We start from the raw sequence: 19,802 nt of genomic DNA, 5'->3' as shown, positions 1-19,802 counted from the left end.
CCTAGCGGTTAGAGTGTAGAGGTGGCAGGGTAGCCTAGTGGTTAGAGTGTAGAGGTGGCAGGGTAGCCTAGTGGTTAGAGTGTAGAGGTGGCAGGGTAGCCTAGTGGTTAGAGTGTAGAGGTGGCAGGGTAGCCTAGTGGTTAGAGCGTTGGACTAATAACCGGAAGGTTGTGAGTTCTGCCCTGAACAGGCAGTTAACTAGGCCGTCATTGAAAAGGGTCATTGAAAATAAGAATTTGTTCTTAACTGACTTGCCTGGTTAAATATAGGTAAAAAAATTAAAATAAATAGCTCACAAGGTACATATAGTGCAGTTTGTAACATTTTCTATTAAATTAGCTGTATGTCCATTTTAAAGTAGTTACAATTCTGTACTATGATAAACAAATGAATAATAGACTTTTCACAGATTTTCATAAACTTTTTATTTGTACTTTTTGAACATACTAATATTAACACACAAAAACACCTAAATATTATAATATATATATATATATATAATACCTAAATATTCTCAAGAATTTGAAATGGATGAAAAAATATTATATATTTGTAGAGCTTGCAACGCCAGTGTTGTGGGGTTCGATTCCTACAGTACGGAGAAAATAGTGTGAAAATGTACTCACTGTACTCACTGTAACTCACTGAAGCGGCTGGTAGCCCAGTGGTTAGAGCGTTGGGCTAGTAACCGAAAGGTTGCAAGTTCAAATCCCGAGCAGACAAGGTATAAATCTGCCCTTCTGCCCCTGAACAAGGCAGTTTAACTCACTGTTCCTAGGCCGTCATTGTAAATAAGAATTGCCTACTGACTTGCCTAGTTAAACAAAGGGTAAATAAATACAATTAAAATAAGAGAGTCTGCTAAATGACTCACTACTGTTAGTGGCTCTGGATAAGAGAGTCTGCTAAATGACTTGCTACGCTAAGTGTCTCTGGATCAGATAATCTGCTAAATGACTCACTACTGTAAGTGACTCTGGATAAGAGAGTCTGTTAAATGACTCACTACTGTAAGTGTCTCTGGATCAGATAATCTGCTAAATGACTCACTACTGTAAGTGACTCTGGATAAGAGAGTCTGTTAAATGACTCACTACTGTAAGTGACTCTGGATAAGAGAGTCTGCTAAATGACTCACTACTGTAAGTGACTCTGGATAAGAGAGTCTGCTAAATGACTCACTACTGTAAGTGACTCTGGATAAGAGAGTCTGCTAAATGACTCACTACTGTAAGTGACTCTGGATAAGAGAGTCTGCTAAATGACTCACTACTGTAAAACACTCTGGATAAGAGAGTCTGCTAAATGACTCACTACTCTAAGTGGCTCTGGATAAGAGAGTCTGCTAAATGACTAACATGCAATGTAACCCTGTGGAACCTGGTCTTAAACACAGGAGATGTGGAGTAAAGGCCTGTTTGCTCTCCGAGTTTCACGAGCAGATACCTTTTTGTAGCCTATTCAGCTCCAGCCATTATTCTTCATTCCCTTTAATTTGTATGGATTCTCCAGGGTCTTCCTGTTGATCTGGAGGCCGTTAACAAACGTTAACGAGGCTGGAATGGAGAGCGGGGTCACACACACGCTTTGAAACCGTCTCCTCCTAATTGAATAATTGTTATTATTAGCATCTTTAGTAGCCTAATGTACGATGTACGATAGGAAGAAGATCAGCTGTAGACTACTGTATAATCCATCACTGTAGGAGTTGTTTTGCATGATAATTGTTCCATATATCAGCAGCCTCCTTATTCCAGGAAGTGTTTGTATTCAGTATGTTACGTTTCATCCAATCTGACCCTATAGAAGACCCATCTACTTATCTGTGTCGGGCCCTACCTGTTAACTGTGTGCTCTCTCTGTGTCTCTCTCTCTCTCTCTCTCTCTCTGTCTCTCTCTGCCTCTCTCTGCCTCTCTCACTCTCTCTGTGTCTCACGCTCCCTCTGTCTCTCTCTCTCTCTGTCTGTGTGTCTCTCTCTCTCGCGCTCTCGTGCTCTCTCTGTGTGTGTCTCTGTGTCTCTCTCTCTCTCTCTCTCTCTGTCTCTCTCTCTGTGTGTCTCTCTCTCTCTCTCTGTCCCTCTTTCTTCTCTCTCTCTGTCTCTTTCTCTCTCTCTCTCTGTCTCTTTCTCTCTCTCTCTGTCTCTTTCTCTCTCTCTCTCTGTCTCTCTCTCACTGTCTCTCTCTCTGTCTCTCTGTCTCTCTCTCTGTCCTCTCTCTCTCTCTCTCTCTCTCTCTTTCTCTCTCTCTCTCTCTGTGTCCTCCTCTCTCTCTCTCTCTCTCTCTCTCTCTGTCCTCTCTCTCTCTCTCTCTCTCTCTATGCTCAATTACCTCATTTGGAACTCATTAAAACTCTGGAACTCCTCCCTTTACCCAAAGAGATGAAGGCAGAAATCGCCCTGGTTTGTTTTCCACATTTAGACACCCCACTGCCACCTCCTCCTATTGCAGCCAGGATGATCTAATTGAGGAGGAATGGTCGTCTGGACACCAGTCAACTAGAAAGACCACATGTTGATCATTGTTCTACCTTTGCTGCACTGTGTGTGTGTGTTCTCTGTGGGAAGTGTGTGTTTTCTCTGTGAAGGATAACGAGGCGTTACTATGCAGCATGCCAGCTCTGGCTTGTTCAAACTTTGTCTTTGTCTGCTCTTGTGTTTTCAGATGTTGTAGGAACTATAGGCTACTATTAGAACAGTAGGCTACTATTAGAACTATAGGCTACTATTATAACTATAGAACTATAGGGTACTATTAAGAACTATAGGCTACTATTAGAACTATAGGCTACTATTAGAACTATGGGCTACTATTAGAACTATAGAACTATAGGCTACTATTAGAACTATAGAACTATGGGCTACTATTATAACTATAGAACTATAGGGTACTATTAAGAACTATAGGCTACTATTAGAACTATAGGCTACTATTAGAACTATGGGCTACTATTAGAACTATAGAACTATGGGCTACTATTAGAACTATAGAACTATAGGCTACTATTAAGAACTATAGAACTATAGGCATCGATTATAACTTTAGCTCTTATTATAACTAAAGGTTACTATTATAACTATCGGCTACTATTAGAATTCCATAAACTATTAGGACCTCATTAAATAGGCCAATATTTTAACTGCATGGCATACCAGTGATTCTCAGTTATCTCTGCATTTTTTAAATTGAATTCAGGCTTTAGAATTTAGTGTACACTGTGGGTTTGCAGTTGTATGATGGACTTTTTACATAACACAGTTGACTTAACTCACTTTATTTTCTATATCAATTTCAATCCTTTTCACACAGTTTTAAGTGGGAAGTTATGAGACTGGTGGCATGATGCGACATGGTGGAATCACCATCAGATATACTGTCTATTTGACTAACGGGACTCCCCTCCCTGTCCTCTCTTACCTCTCCTCTCCCTTCCCTGTCCTGTCCTCTCCCCTGTCCCCCTCTTCTCCTTTCCTCTCCCCTATGTCCCTCTCCCCTATCCCCCTCTTCTCCTTTCCTCTCCCCTGTCCTGTCCCTCTCCCCTGTCCCCCTCTTCTCCTTTCCTCTCCCCTATGTCCTCTCCCCTGTCCCCCCTTCTCCTTTCCTCTCCCCTGTCCCCCTCTTCTCCTTTCCTCTCCCCTGTCCTCCTCTTATCTTCTCCTTTCCTCTCCCCTATCCCCCTCTTCTCCTTTCCTCTCCCCTGTCCTCTCCCCCTGTCCTCCTCTTATCTTCTCCTTTCCTCTCCCCTGTCCTCTCCCCTGTCCCCCCTCTTCTCCTTTCCTCTCTCCTATGTCCTCTCCCCTGTCCTCCTCTTATCTTCTCCTTTCCTCTCCCCTGTCCTCTCCCCCTATCCCCCTCTTCTCCTTTCCTCTCTCCTATGTCCTCTCCCCTGTCCTCCTCTTATCTTCTCCTTTCCTCTCCCCTGTCCTCTCCCCTATCCCCCTCTTCTCCTTTCCTCTCTCCTATGTCCTCTCCCTGTCCTCCTCTTATCTTCTCCTTTCCTCTCCCCTGTCCTCTCCCCTATCCCCCTTCTCCTTTCCTCTCTCCTATGTCCTCTCCCCTGTCCTCCTCTTATCTTCTCCTTTCCTCTCCCCCTATCCCCCCTTCTCCTTTCCTCTCCCCCTATGTCCTCTCCCCTGTCCTCCTCTTATCTTCTCCTTTCCTCTCCCCCTGTCCTCTCCCCTATCCCCCTCTTCTCCTTTCCTCTCTCCTATGTCCTCTCCCCTGTCCTCCTCTTATCTTCTCCTCTCCTCTCCCCTATGTCCTCTCCCCCTATCCCCCTCTTCTCCTTTCCTCTCCCCTATGTCCTCTCCCCTGTCCTCCTCTTATCTTCTCCTTTCCTCTCCCCTGTCCTCTCCCCTGTCCCCTCTTCTCCTTTCCTCTCTCCTATGTCCTCTCCCCTGTCCTCCTCTTATCTTCTCCTTTCCTCTCCCCCTGTCCTCTCCCCTATCCCCCTCTTCTCCTTTCCTCTCTCCTATGTCCTCTCCCCTGTCCTCCTCTTATCTTCTCCTTTCCTCTCCCCTATGTCCTCTCCCCTGTCCTCCTCTTATCTTCTCCTTTCCTCTCCCCTATGTCCTCTCCCCTATCCCCCTCTTCTCCTTTCCTCTCCTCTCCCCTGTCCTCTCCCCTATCCCCCTCTTCTCCTTTCCTCTCCCCTGTCCTCTCCCCTGTCCCCCTCTTCTCCTTTCCTCTCCCCTGTCCTCTCCCCTATCCCCCTCTTCTCCTTTCCTCTCTCCTATGTCCTCTCCCCTGTCCTCCTCTTATCTTCTCCTTTCCTCTCCCCTATGTCCTCTCCCCCTGTCCTCCTCTTATCTTCTCCTTTCCTCTCCCCTATGTCCTCTCCCCTGTCCTCCTCTTATCTTCTCCTTTCCTCTCCCCTATCCCCCTCTTCTCCTTTCCTCTCTCCTATGTCCTCTCCCCTGTCCTCCTCTTATCTTCTCCTTTCCTCTCCCCCTGTCCTCTCCCCTATCCCCCTCTTCTCCTTTCCTCTCTCCTATGTCCTCTCCCCTATCCTCCTCTTATCTTCTCCTTTCCTCTCCCCTGTCCTCTCCCCTATCCCCCTCTTCTCCTTTCCCTCTCCTATGTCCTCTCCCCTAGCCCCCTCTTCTCCTTTCCTCTCCCCTATGTCCTCTCCCCTATCCCCCCTCTTCTCCTTTCCTCTCCCCTATGTCCTCTCCCCTATCCCCCTCTTCTCCTTTCCTCTCCCCTATGTCCTCTCCCCTATCCCCCTCTTATCTTCTCCTTTCCTCTCCCCCTGTCCTCTCCCCTATCCCCCTCTTCTCCTTTCCTCTCTCCTATGTCCTCTCCCCCTATCCCCCTCTTCTCCTTTCCTCTCCCCTATGTCCTCTCCCCCTATCCCCTCTTCTCCTTTCCTCTCCCCTATGTCCTCTCCCCCTATCCCCTCTTCTCCTTTCCTCTCCCCTATGTCCTCTCCCCTATCCCCCTCTTCTCCTTTCCTCTCCCCTATGTCCTCTCCCCTATCCCCCTCTTATCTTCTCCTTTCCTCTCCCCTGTCCTCTCCCCTATCCCCCTCTTCTCCTTTCCTCTCTCCTATGTCCTCTCCCCCTATCCCCCTCTTCTCCTTTCCTCTCCCCTATGTCCTCTCCCCTATCCCCCTCTTCTCCTTTCCTCTCCCCCTATGTCCCTCTCCCCTATCCCCTCTTCTCCTTTCCTCTCCCCTATGTCCTCTCCCCCTATCCCCCTCTTCTCCTTTCCTCTCCCCTATGTCCTCTCCCCCTATCCCCTCTTCTCCTTTCCTCTCCCCTATGTCCTCTCCCCCTATCCCCCTCTTCTCCTTTCCTCTCCCCTGTCCTCTCCCCTAGCCCCCCTCTTCTCCTTTCCTCTCCCCTATGTCCTCTCCCCTATCCCCCTCTTCTCCTTTCCTCTCCCCTATGTCCTCTCCCCTATCCCCCTCTTCTCCTTTCCTCTCCCCTATGTCCTCTCCCCTATCCTCCTCTTATCTTCTCCTTTCCTCTCCCCTGTCCTCTCCCCTATCCCCCTCTTCTCCTTTCCTCTCTCCTATGTCCTCTCCCCTGTCCTCCTCTTATCTTCTCCTTTCCTCTCCCCTGTCCCTCCCCCTATCCCCCTCTTCTCCTTTCCTCTCTCCTATGTCCTCTCCCCTGTCCTCCTCTTATCTTCTCCTTTCCTCTCCCCTGTCCTCTCCCCTATCCCCCTCTTCTCCTTTCCTCTCTCCTATGTCCTCTCCCCTGTCCTCCTCTTATCTTCTCCTTTCCTCACCCCTGTCCTCTCCCCCTATCCCCCTCTTCTCCTTTCCTCTCTCCTATGTCCTCTCCCCTATCCTCCTCTTATCTTCTCCTTTCCTCTCCCCTGTCCTCTCCCCTATCCCCCTCTTCTCATTTCCTCTCTCCTATGTCCCTCCCCCTAGCCCCCTCTTCTCCTTTCCTCTCCCCTATGTCCTCTCCCCCTATCCCCCTCTTCTCCTTTCCTCTCCCCTATGTCCCCTCTCCTCTGTCCTCCTCTTATCTTCTCCCTCTCCTCTCCCCTAGCCCCCTCTTCTCCTTTCCTCTCCCCTGTCCTCTCCCCTATCCCCCCTTCTCCTTTCCTCTCTCCTATGTCCTCTCCCCTAGCCCCTCTTCTCCTTTCCTCTCCCCTGTCCCTCCCCTATCCCCCTCTTCTCCTTTCCTCTCTCCTATGTCCTCTCCCCTATCCCCCTCTTCTCCTTTCCTCTCCCCTATGTCCTCTCCCCTGTCCTCCTCTTATCTTCTCCTTTCCTCTCCCCTATGTCCTCTCCCCTATCCCCCTCTTCTCCTTTCCTCTCTCCTATGTCCTCTCCCCTGTCCTCCTCTTATCTTCTCCTCTCCTCTCCCCTATGTCCTCTCCCCCTATCCCCCCTCTTTCTCCTTTTCCTCTCTCCTATGTCCTCTCCCCTGTCCCCCTCTTCTCCTTTCCTCTCTCCTATGTCCTCTCCCCTATCCCCCTCTTCTCCTCTCCTCTCCCCTATGTCCTCTCCCCCTATCCCCCTCTTCTCCTTTCCTCTCCCCTGTCCTGTCCTCTCCCCTATCCCCCCTTCTCCTTTCCTCTCTCCCTATGTCCTCTCCCCCTGTCCCCCTCTTCTCCTTTCCTCTCCCCTGTCCTGTCCTCTCCCCTATCCCCCTCTTCTCCTTTCCTCTCTCCTATGTCCTCTCCCCTGTCCCCCTCTTCTCCTTTCCTCTCCCCTGTCCTGTCCTCTCCCCTGTCCTCCTCTTATCTTCTCCTCTCCTCTCCCCTATGTCCTCTCCCCTATCCCCCTCTTCTCCTTTCCTCTCCCTGTCCTGTCCTCTCCCCTATCCCCCTCTTCTCCTTTCCTCTCCCCTGTCCTGTCCCTCCCCTATCCCCCTCTTCTCCTTTCCTCTCTCCTATGTCCTCTCCCCTGTCCCCCTCTTCTCCTTTCCTCTCCCCTGTCCTGTCCTCTCCCCTATCCCCCCTTCTCCTTTCCTCTCCCCTATGTCCTCTCCCCTATCCCCCTCTTCTCCTTTCCTCTCCCCTATGTCCTCTCCCCCTATCCCCCTCTTCTCCTTTCCTCTCTCCTATGTCCTCTCCCCTATCCCCCTCTTCTCCTCTCCTCTCCCCTATGTCCTCTCCCCCTATCCCCCTCTTCTCCTTTCCTCTCCCCCTGTCCTGTCCTCTCCCCTATCCCCCTCTTCTCCTTTCCTCTCTCCTATGTCCTCTCCCCTATCCCCCTCTTCTCCTTTCCTCTCCCCCTATGTCCTCTCCCCCTGTCCTCCTCTTATCTTCTCCTCTCCTCTCCCCTATGTCCTCTCCCCTATCCCCTCTTCTCCTTTCCTCTCCCCCTATGTCCTCTCCCCCTGTCCTCCTCTTATCTTCTCCTTTCCTCTCCCCTGTCCTCTCCCCTGTCCCCCTCTTCTCCTTTCCTCTCTCCTATGTCCTCTCCCCTGTCCTCCTCTTATCTTCTCCTTTCCTCTCCCCTGTCCTCTCCCCCTATCCCCCTCTTCTCCTTTCCCTCTCTCCTATGTCCTCTCCCCTGTCCTCCTCTTATCTTCTCCTTTCCTCTCCCCTATGTCCTCTCCCTGTCCTCCTCTTATCTTCTCCTTTCCTCTCCCCTATGTCCTCTCCCCTATCCCCCCCTCTTCTCCTTTCCTCTCCTCTCCCTGTCCTCTCCCCCTATCCCCCTCTTCTCCTTTCCTCTCCCCTGTCCTCTCCCCTGTCCCCCTCTTCTCCTTTCCTCTCCCCTGTCCTCTCCCCTATCCCCCTCTTCTCCTTTCCTCTCTCCTATGTCCTCTCCCCTGTCCTCCTCTTATCTTCTCCTTTCCTCTCCCCTATGTCCTCTCCCCTGTCCTCCTCTTATCTTCTCCTTTCCTCTCCCCTATGTCCTCTCCCCTGTCCTCCTCTTATCTTCTCCTTTCCTCTCCCCTATCCCCCCTCTTCTCCTTTCCTCTCTCCCATGTCCTCTCCCCTGTCCTCCTCTTATCTTCTCCTTTCCTCTCCCCCTGTCCTCTCCCCCTATCCCCCTCTTCTCCTTTCCTCTCTCCTATGTCCTCTCCCCTATCCTCCTCTTATCTTCTCCTTTCCTCTCCCCTGTCCTCTCCCCTATCCCCCTCTTCTCCTTTCCCTCTCCTATGTCCTCTCCCCTAGCCCCCTCTTCTCCTTTCCTCTCCCCTATGTCCTCTCCCCCTATCCCCCCTTCTCCTTTCCTCTCCCCTATGTCCTCTCCCCTATCCCCCTTCTCCTTTCCTCTCCCCTATGTCCTCTCCCCTATCCCCCTCTTATCTTCTCCTTTCCTCTCCCCTGTCCTCTCCCCTATCCCCCTCTTCTCCTTTCTCTCTCCTATGTCCTCTCCCCTATCCCCCTCTTCTCCTTTCCTCTCCCCCTATGTCCTCTCCCCTATCCCCTCTTCTCCTTTCCTCTCCCCTATGTCCTCTCCCCTATCCCCCTCTTCTCCTTTCCTCTCCCTATGTCCTCTCCCCCTATCCCCCTCTTCTCCTTTCCTCTCCCCCTATGTCCTCTCCCCTATCCCCCTCTTATCTTCTCCTTTCCTCTCCCCTGTCCTCTCCCCTATCCCCCTCTTCTCCTTTCCTCTCTCCTATGTCCTCTCCCCTATCCCCCTCTTCTCCTTTCCTCTCCCCTATGTCCTCTCCCCCTATCCCCTCTTCTCCTTTCCTCTCCCCTATGTCCTCTCCCCCTATCCCCCTCTTCTCCTTTCCTCTCCCCTATGTCCTCTCCCCTATCCCCTCTTTCTCCTTTCCTCTCCCCTATGTCCTCTCCCCCTATCCCCCTTCTCCTTTCCTCTCCCCTATGTCCTCTCCCCTATCCCCCTCTTCTCCTTTCCTCTCCCCCTGTCCTCTCCCCTAGCCCCCTCTTCTCCTTTCCTCTCCCCTATGTCCTCTCCCCCTATCCCCCTCTTCTCCTTTCCCTCTCCCCTATGTCCTCTCCCCTATCCCCCTCTTCTCCTTTCCTCTCCCCTATGTCCTCTCCCCTATCCTCCTCTTATCTTCTCCTTTCCTCTCCCCTGTCCTCTCCCCTATCCCCCTCTTCTCCTTTCCTCTCTCCTATGTCCCTCTCCCCTGTCCTCCTCTTATCTTCCTTTCCTCTCCCCTGTCCTCTCCCCTATCCCCCTCTTCTCCTTTCCTCTCTCCTATGTCCTCTCCCCCTGTCCTCCTCTTATCTTCTCCTTTCCTCTCCCCTGTCCCTCTCCCCTATCCCCCTCTTCTCCTTTCCTCTCTCCTATGTCCTCTCCCCTGTCCTCCTCTTATCTTCTCCTTTCCTCACCCCTGTCCTCTCCCCTATCCCCCTCTTCTCCTTTCCTCTCTCCTATGTCCTCTCCCCTATCCTCCTCTTATCTTCTCCTTTCCTCTCCCCTGTCCTCTCCCCCTATCCCCCTCTTCTCATTTCCTCTCTCCTATGTCCTCTCCCCTAGCCCCTCTTCTCCTTTCCTCTCCCCTATGTCCTCTCCCCTATCCCCTCTTCTCCTTTCCTCTCCCCCTATGTCCTCTCCTCTGTCCTCCTCTTATCTTCTCCTCTCCTCTCCCCCTAGCCCCCTCTTCTCCTTTCCTCTCCCCCTGTCCTCTCCCCCTATCCCCTCTTCTCCTTTCCTCTCTCCTATGTCCTCTCCCCTAGCCCCCTCTTCTCCTTTCCTCTCCCCTGTCCTCTCCCCTATCCCCCTCTTCTCCTTTCCTCTCTCCTATGTCCTCTCCCCTATCCCCCTCTTCTCCTTTCCTCTCCCCTATGTCCTCTCCCCCTGTCCTCCTCTTATCTTCTCCTTTCCTCTCCCCATGTCCTCTCCCCTATCCCCCTCTTCTCCTTTCCTCTCTCCTATGTCCTCTCCCCTGTCCTCCTCTTATCTTCTCCTCTCCTCTCCCCTATGTCCTCTCCCCTATCCCCCCCTCTTCTCCTTTCCTCTCTCCTATGTCCTCTCCCCTGTCCCCCTCTTCTCCTTTCCTCTCTCCTATGTCCTCTCCCCTATCCCCCTCTTCTCCTCTCCTCTCCCCTATGTCCTCTCCCCCTATCCCCCCTCTTCTCCTTTCCTCTCCCTGTCCTGTCCTCTCCCTATCCCCCTCTTCTCCTTTCCTCTCTCCTATGTCCTCTCCCCTGTCCCCCTCTTCTCCTTTCCTCTCCCCTGTCCTGTCCTCTCCCCTATCCCCCTCTTCTCCTTTCCTCTCTCCTATGTCCTCTCCCCCTGTCCCCCTCTTCTCCTTTCCTCTCCCCTGTCCTGTCCTCTCCCCTGTCCTCCTCTTATCTTCTCCTCTCCTCTCCCCTATGTCCTCTCCCCTATCCCCCTCTTCTCCTTTCCTCTCCCCTGTCCTGTCCTCTCCCCCTATCCCCCTCTTCTCCTTTCCTCTCCCCTGTCCTGTCCTCTCCCCTATCCCCCTCTTCTCCTTTCCTCTCTCCTATGTCCTCTCCCCTGTCCCCCTCTTCTCCTTTCCTCTCCCCTGTCCTGTCCTCTCCCCTATCCCCCTCTTCTCCTTTCCTCTCCCCTATGTCCTCTCCCCTATCCCCCTCTTCTCCTTTCCTCTCCCCTATGTCCTCTCCCCCTATCCCCCCTCTTCTCCTTTCCTCTCTCCTATGTCCTCTCCCCTATCCCCCTCTTCTCCTCTCCTCTCCCCTATGTCCTCTCCCCTATCCCCCTCTTCTCCTTTCCTCTCCCCTGTCCTGTCCTCTCCCCTATCCCCCTCTTCTCCTTTCCTCTCTCCTATGTCCTCTCCCCTGTCCCCCTCTTCTCCTTTCCTCTCCCCTGTCCTGTCCTCTCCCCTATCCCCCTCTTCTCCTTTCCTCTCTCCTATGTCCTCTCCCCCTGTCCCCCTCTTCTCCTTTCCTCTCCCCTGTCCTGTCCCTCTCCCCTATCCCCCCTCTTCTCCTTTCCTCTCTCCTATGTCCTCTCCCCCTATCCCCCTCTTTCCTTTCCTCTCTCCTATGTCCTCTCCCCTATCCCCCTCTTCTCCTTTCTCTCTCCTATGTCCTCTCCCCTGTCCTCCTCTTATCTTCTCCTCTCCCTCTCCCCTGTCCTCTCACTTCTTGCCTAGTTAAATAAAAGTTAAATTCTCCTCCTCTTCTCTTCTCCTCTCTTCTCCCTTGTCCTTTCCCCTCCCCCTGTGCCCTCCTCTCCTCCCCAGGTCTGGAGATCACAGCAGAGAACTTCATGGAGCGTTTGGACAACGGCGTCCTGCTGTGCCAGCTGGCTGAGACTCTACAGGAGAAGTTCAAGCAGAACCAGACTAAGAACCATGGAGAGGTGCCTGGCGCTGGTCACGGAAAGGTACTGGCTAGGAAACCTTCACCTGGTTCCCGTTGGCCCGTGTTCAAAAAGTATCTCATAGTAAAAGTGCTGATCTAGGATCAGTTTAGCCTTTAGATCATAATGAGGAATAGATTATATGGAGAAGGGGGACCTGATCCCAGATCAGCACTGTTACTGAGAAACCTTTATAGGCCTCCCGGGTGGCGCAGTGGTTAAAGGCGCTGTACTGCAGCGCCAGCTGTGCCATCAGAGACTCAGGGTTCGCATCCAGGCTCTGTCGTAACCGGCCGCGACCGGGAGGTCCGTTGGGCGATGCACAATTGGTCTAGCGTCGTCCGGGTTAGGGAGGGTCTGGCCGTAGGGATATCCTTGTCTCATCGCGCACCAGCGACTCCTGTGGCGGGCCGGGGGCGCAGTGCACACTAACCAAGGTTGCCAGGTGCACGGTGTTTCCTCCGACACATTGGTGCGGCTGGCTTCCGGGTTGGATGCGCGCTGTGTTAAGAAGCAGTGCGGCTTGGTTGGGTTGTGTATCGGGGGACGCATGACTTTACACCTTCGTCTCTCCCGAGTCCGTACGGGAGTTGTAGCGATGAGACAAGATAGTAGCGACTAAACAATTGGATACCACGAAATTGGGGAGAAAAAAGGGGTAAAATTCTAAAAAATTAAATTTAAAAAATGAGACACCATTATAATACAGTCCCAGATCTGTTTGTCAACTCCTGTGGTTGGTTGGTTGACATGACAAGACTGCACAGACAGATCTGGGACCAGACTAAGGATCATTGTGGGAAAGGAGGATACCTGGTCAGTTATACAACTGAATGCATTCAACCTGAATCACAGAGGTGCAGGGAGTTGCCTTAATCGATGTCATCAGCGCCCAGGGAGCAGTTGTTGTTGGGGGTTAACTGCCTTGATCCACCTTGCCGGCTGGGGGATTCAAACCTGCAACCTTTTGTTTACTGGTCCAACGCTCTTAACTGCTAGGCTACTTGCTGCTCATGTAACCATAGTTAACTGCCTTCATCAAGGGTAGAACAGCTGATTTTAAAATAAATTATTGGCACCTTTGCCCGTTTGTCTATTCGAACCAACAATCTTTCGGTTACTGGCCCAAACGCTCTAACTGCTAGGCTGAAGGTAATCACCAAGCTGATTTTGTTGTTGAGGTTCGGGTTTCGCCCCATGCAGTCATGCAGCCAATCATAATAAAAACGAAGACTCGTCAGCAAAATACCCTCTCCGGTATATCTGGGAAATGTGAAGTCCTTTGTCTCGTTGTTTTTGTTGTCCTTGAATTCAATGCTACCACTGAATTAGTAAATATCTCATGATCTTACTGCCACCATGGAATTATGACTCAGAATTTTTAGCATTTGGCATCTCTCAAGGACTAAGATCTTTTGTTTACATAGAATATTAGGAATGACAAATAACGCAACCCAACCCTGTATTTTGGCTGTTAATCAACCTCTGAATTCCCCCAGATTGACAGACAGGATTTTACTTTGGAGGTTGAAGAAGATCCCCCCCATCCCCCCCACCCACCCCCACCCCCACCCCCACCCACCCCCCACCCTATCTCTATCCTCTCAACTGTAAAGTAGCCCTGTAAAGTAATGTACCTGTCTCTATCTTCCTCAACTCTGGTACTGTAAAGTAATGTACCTGTCTCTATCGTCCTCAACTCTGGTACTGTAAAGTAATGTACCTGTCTCTATCGTCCTCAACTCTGGTACTGTAAAGTAATGTACCTGTCTCTATCGTCCTCAACTCTGGTACTGTAAAGTAATGTACCTGTCTCTATCGTCCTCAACTCTGGTACTGTAAAGTAATGTACCTGTCTCTATCGTCCTCAACTCTGGTACTGTAATGTACCTGTCTCTATCGTCCTCAACTCTGGTACTGTAAAGTAATGTACCTGTCTCTATCGTCCTCAACTCTGGTACTGTAAAGTAATGTACCTGTCTCTATCGTCCTCAACCCTGGTACTGTAAAGTAATGTACCTGTCTCTATCTTCCTCAACCCTGGTACTGTAAAGTAATGTACCTGTCTCTATCGTCCTCAACTCTGGTACTGTAAAGTAATGTACCTGTCTCTATCGTCCTCAACCCTGGTACTGTAAAGTAATGTACCTGTCTCTATCGTCCTCAACTCTGGTACTGTAAAGTAATGTACCTGTCTCTATCTTCCTCAACCCTGGTACTGTAAAGTAATGTACCTGTCTCTATCTTCCTCAACTCTGGTACTGTAAAGTAATGTACCTGTCTCCATCGTCCTCAACTCTGGTACTGTAAAGTAATGTACCTGTCTCTATCGTCCTCAACTCTGGTACTGTGAAGTAATGTACCGGTCGAGAGAGAGAGAGAGAGAGAGAGAGAGAGAGAGAGAGAGAGAGAGAGAGAGAGAGAGAGAGAGAGAGAGAGAGAGAGAGAGAGAGAGAGAGAGAGAGAGAGAGAGAGAGAGAGAGAGAGAGAGAGAGAGAGAGAGAGAGAGAGAGAGAGAGAGAGAGAGAGAGAGAGAGAGAGAGAGAGAGAGAGAGAGAGAGAGAGAGAGAGAGAGAGAGAGAGAGAGAGAGAGAGAGAGAGAGAGAGAGAGAGAGAGAGAGAGAGAGAGAGAGAGAGAGAGAGAGAGAGAGAGAGAGAGAGAGAGAGAGAGAGAGAGAGAGAGAGAGAGAGAGAGAGAGAGAGAGAGAGAGAGAGAGAGAGAGAGAGAGAGAGAGAGAGAGAGAGAGAGAGAGAGAGAGAGAGAGAGAGAGAGAGAGAGAGAGAGAGAGAGAGAGAGAGAGAGAGAGAGAGAGAGAGAGAGAGAGAGAGAGAGAGAGAGAGAGAGCAAAGCCGTCATATAGCCAATGTCAAATCTCTGAAAGCAATTCTGCATCACTAACTATCATGTTGTTCACCAGAAACTGGATGTGAATGGAGTCTTGAGGGCATTTAGCTTCAAAGTCAGTAGCAAGGGAAACTGTTTGTTGAGTAAGTTGACATATATATATATATATATATATATATATATAAATGGTAATAACTTTAATGCTTTCAGGCCCTAAGGGCTATTGCTGTTTAGTTATACCACCGGGCTGGAGCTTTGCATTGCATTGCAATAATTTTACTGAGGGAATGACAGAAAGGGGAGCAATGGGCTCTTTTGTTTTGCTTTGAGCGAGAATTTCTCTGGGCTTGCTTGGAGGCTTCAGACAATTCCTGATCAGAACTGGGTTCAAATAGCATTTGAAATCATTTTGCTGGGCTTTGAGCTTGCCTGGTGCAATGGAACCAATGGAACCAGCAGAACCAACGCAATAGAATACTGTAAACCTCGACCATCTGGAACTTCTGGCAGGCTGAAAGTATTGTCTGTTACAGAGCTGCTGGTGTGGGTCTCCTGATGCTGGTCTGTTACAGAGCTGGGGGTGTTGGGTCTCCTGATGCTGGTCTGTTACAGAGCTGGGGGTGTTGGGTCTCCTGATGCTGGTCTGTTACAGAGCTGGGGATGGTGGGTCTCCTGATGCTGGTGTGGGTCTGTTACAGAGCTGGGGATGGTGGGTCTCCTGATGCTGGTCTGTTACAGAGCTGGGGATGGTGGGTCTCCTGATGCTGGTCTGTTACAGAGCTGGGGATGGTGGGTCTCCTGATGCTGGTGTGGGTCTGTTACAGAGCTGTGGATGGTGGGTCTCCTGATGCTGGTGTGGGTCTGTTACAGAGCTGGGGATGGTGGGTCTCCTGATGCTGGTGTGGGTCTGTTACAGAGCTGGGGATGGTGGGTCTCCTGATGCTGGTGTGGGTCTGTAACAGAGCTGGGGATGGTGGGTCTCCTGATGCTGGTGTGGGTCTGTTACAGAGCTGTGGATGGTGGGTCTCCTGATGCTGGTGTGGGTCTGTTACAGAGCTGGGGATGGTGGGTCTCCTGATGCTGGTGTGGGTCTGTAACAGAGCTGGGGATGGTGGGTCTCCTGATGCTGGTCTGTTACAGAGCTGGGGATGGTGGGTCTCCTGATGCTGGTGTGGGTCTGTTACAGAGCTGGGGATGGTGGGTCTCCTGATTTCTGGTGTGGATCTGTTACAGAGCTGGGGATGGTGGGTCTCCTGATGCTGGTGTGGGTCTGTTACAGAGCTGGGGATGGTGGGTCTCCTGATGCTGGTGTGGGTCTGTTACAGAGCTGGGGATGGTGGGTCTCCTGATGCTGGTGTGGGTCTGTAACAGAGCTGGGGATGGTGGGTCTCCTGATGCTGGTCTGTTACAGAGCTGGGGATGGTGGGTCTCCTGATGCTGGTTTGTTACAGAGCTGTGGATGGTGGGTCTCCTGATGCTGGTGTGGGTCTGTTACAGAGCTGGGGATGGTGGGTCTCCTGATGCTGGTGTGGATCTGTTACAGAGCTGGGGGTGGTGGGTCTCCTGATGCTGGTGTGGGTCTGTTACAGAGCTGGGGATGGTGGGTCTCCTGATGCTGGTGTGGGTCTGTTACAGAGCTGGGGATGGTGGGTCTCCTGATGCTGGTGTGGGTCTGTTACAGAGCTGGGGATGGTGGGTCTCCTGATGCTGGTGTGGGTCTGTTACAGAGTTGGTGATGGTGGGTCTCCTGATGCTGGTGTGGGTCTGTTACAGAGCTGGGGATGGTGGGTCTCCTGATGCTGGTCTGTTACAGAGCTGGGGATGGTGGGTCTCCTGATGCTGGTGTGGGTCTGTTACAGAGCTGGGGATAGTGGGTCTCCTGATGCTGGTGTGGGTCTGTTACAGAGCTGGGGATGGTGGGTCTCATGATGCTGGTGTGGGTCTGTTACAGAGCTGGGGATGGTGGGTCTCCTGATGCTGGTCTGTTACAGAGCTGGGGATAGTGGGTCTCCTGATGCTGGTGTGGGTCTGTTACAGAGCTGGGGATGGTGGGTCTCCTGATGCTGGTGTGGGTCTGTTACAGAGCTGGGGATGGTGGGTCTCCTGATGCTGGTGTGGGTCTGTTACAGAGCTGGGGATGGTGGGTCTCCTGATGCTGGTGTGGGTCTGTTACAGAGCTGGTGACTGTGGGTCTCCTGATGCTGGTCTGTTACAGAGCTGGGGATGGTGGGTCTCCTGATGCTGGTGTGGGTCTGTTACAGAGCTGGGGATGGTGGGTCTCCTGATGCTGGTGTGGATCTGTTACAGAGCTGGGGATGGTGGGTCTCCTGATGCTGGTGTGGGTCTGTTACAGAGCTGGGGATGGTGGGTCTCCTGATGCTGGTGTGGGTCTGTTACAGAGCTGGGGGTGGTGGGTCTCCTGATGCTGGTGTGGGTCTGTTACAGAGCTGGGGATGGTGGGTCTCCTAATGCTGGTCTGTTACAGAGCTGGGGATGGTGGGTCTCCTGATGCTGGTCTGTTACAGAGCTGGGGATGGTGGGTCTCCTGATGCTGGTGTGGATCTGTTACAGAGCTGGGGATGGTGGGTCTCCTGATGCTGGTGTGGGTCTGTTACAGAGCTGGGGATGGTGGGTCTCCTGATGCTGGTGTGGGTCTGTTACAGAGCTGTGGATGGTGGGTCTCCTGATGCTGGTGTGGGTCTGTTACAGAGCTGGGGATGGTGGGTCTCCTGATGCTGGTGTGGATCTGTTACAGAGCTGGGGATGGTGGGTCTCCTGATGCTGGTGTGGGTCTGTTACAGAGCTGGGGATGGTGGGTCTCCTGATGCTGGTCTGTTACAGAGCTGGGGATGGTGGGTCTCCTGGATGCTGGTGTGGGTCTGTTACAGAGCTGGGGATGGTGGGTCTCCTGATGCTGGTCTGTTACAGAGCTGGGGATGGTGGGTCTCCTGATGCTGGTGTGGGTCTGTTACAGAGCTGGGGATGGTGGGTCTCCTGATGCTGGTCTGTTACAGAGCTGGGGATGGTGGGTCTCCTGATGCTGGTGTGGGTCTGTTACAGAGCTGGGGATGGTGGGTCTCCTGATGCTGGTCTGTTACAGAGCTGGGGATGGTGGGTCTCCTGATGCTGGTGTGGGTCTGTTACAGAGCTGGGGATGGTGGGTCTCCTGATGCTGGTGTGGGTCTGTTACAGAGCTGGGGATGGTGGGTCTCCTGATGCTGGTCTGTTACAGAGCTGGGGATGGTGGGTCTCCTGATGCTGGTCTGTTACAGAGCTGGGGATGGTGGGTCTCCTGATGCTGGTGTGGGTTTGTTACAGAGCTGGGGATGGTGGGTCTCCTAATGCTGGTCTGTTACAGAGCTGGGGATGGTGGGTCTCCTGATGCTGGTCTGTTACAGAGCTGGGGATGGTGGGTCTCCTGATGCTGGTCTGTTACAGAGCTGGGGATGGTGGGTCTCCTGATGCTGGTGTGGGTTTGTTACAGAGCTGGGGATGGTGGGTCTCCTAATGCTGGTCTGTTACAGAGCTGGGGATGGTGGGTCTCCTGATGCTGGTCTGTTACAGAGCTGGGGATGGTGGGTCTCCTGATGCTGGTGTGGGTCTGTTACAGAGCTGGGGATAGTGGGTCTCCTGATGCTGGTGTGGGTCTGTTACAGAGCTGGGGATAGTGGGTCTCCTGATGCTGGTGTGGGTCTGTTACAGAGCTGGGGGTGGTGGGTCTCCTGATGCTGGTGTGGATCTGTTACAGAGCTGGGGATGGTGGGTCTCCTGATGCTGGTCTGTTACAGAGCTGGGGATGGTGGGTCTCCTGATGCTGGTGTGAGTCTGTTACAGAGCTGAGGATGGTGGGTCTCCTGATGCTGGTGTGGGTCTGTTACAGAGCTGGGGATGGTGGGTCTCCTGATGCTGGTGTGGGTCTGTTACAGAGCTGTGGATGGTGGGTCTCCTGATGCTGGTGTGGGTTTGTTACAGAGCTGGGGATGGTGGGTCTCCTGATGCTGGTGTGGGTCTGTTACAGCGCTGTGGATGGTGGGTCTCCTGATGCTGGTGTGGGTTTGTTACAGAGCTGGGGATGGTGGGTCTCCTGATGCTGGTGTGGGTCTGTTACAGAGCTGGGGGTGGTGGGTCTCCTGATGCTGGTGTGGATCTGTTACAGAGCTGGGGATGGTGGGTCTCCTGATGCTGGTCTGTTACAGAGCTGTGGATGGTGGGTCTCCTGATGCTGGTGTGGGTCTGTTACAGAGCTGGGGATAGTGGGTCTCCTGATGCTGGTGTGGGTCTGTTACAGAGCTGGGGATGGTGGGTCTCCTGATGCTGGTTTGTTACAGAGCTGCTGCTTACTGTTAATTTTGTTTGATAGTTTAATTCACTTTTGTTTTATCTATTTCACTTGTTTTGGCAATGTTTAACATATGTTTCCCCATGCCAATAAAGCCCCTTTGAATTTAAATGAAACTAAATAAATGTAATTGAAACTAAATAAAGCCCTTATGAATTGAGAGAGAGCTACTGAGACTCTGGAGAAAATGGTATGGTGTTTCAGCTGACCTAGAAACCTGTTCACTCTCCCTAAAAGAAGATAAGGAGAAAGTGAACCCATATTTATCTCTGAGCTCAATAGGTCATGTTTGTAGAGGCTGGGCTTGAAAGATGGTCAGTCAGCTAGGCAGACTGTTACAACATTACATCTCAGGACTTATTACCTTTCCCATGTCTTCTTCTTCCTACTCTCATCTCTTACTAAGCAGGTTATTTCATGAGAGATTGAACGTGGCACTCGCTGTTTAATATACCTGGGGCCAATTTCTCCCCAATACTTTAGTCAATTAACAGACCTGCCGGCCGCAATGAAATCTACAGCAGGATTAATACACCCTTCGTGTCAGTGGCTCCGGTCAGAACAACGTCGCCGGAGCCACGAAAACAAGCAACTGTCTGCTCGCAGAGAAATGGAAAAATACATGTTTGGAACTGATCATTGATCGATGGAGCCCTCTAATCCTAACCTCTCTCCCTCTAATCCTAACCTCTAATCCTAACCTCTCTCCCTCTAATCCTAACCTCTCTCCCTCTAATCCTAACCTCTCTCCCTCTAATCCTAACCTCTAATCCTAACCTCTCCTCTAATCCTAACCTCTCCTCTAATCCTCCCTCTAATCCTAACCTCTCTCCCTCTAATCCTAACCTCTCCCTCTAATCCTAACCTCTCTCCCTCTAATCCTAACCTCTCTCCCTCTAATCCTAACCTCTAATCCTAACCTCTCTCCCTCTAATCCT

General features: G+C 51.6%; 1 protein-coding gene across 1 annotated transcript in view; it reads left to right on the top strand.

The window, feature by feature from the left end:
• LOC135556919 (growth arrest-specific protein 2-like) overlaps positions 1-19,802 on the top strand; it is a 69,472-nt gene that overhangs the window by 31,975 nt on the left and 17,695 nt on the right. Inside the window, exon 3 of the mRNA XM_064990322.1 lies at positions 11,562-11,680. Within this exon, the coding sequence (XP_064846394.1) occupies positions 11,562-11,680 (119 nt within the window). The remainder of the gene's footprint in view (positions 1-11,561; positions 11,681-19,802) is intronic.

Source organism: Oncorhynchus masou, chromosome 15 (genome assembly GCF_036934945.1).
Source record: "Oncorhynchus masou masou isolate Uvic2021 chromosome 15, UVic_Omas_1.1, whole genome shotgun sequence".
NCBI classification, from domain to species: Eukaryota; Metazoa; Chordata; class Actinopteri; order Salmoniformes; family Salmonidae; genus Oncorhynchus; species Oncorhynchus masou.
This window is presented reverse-complemented; position numbering and strand designations above follow the sequence as displayed.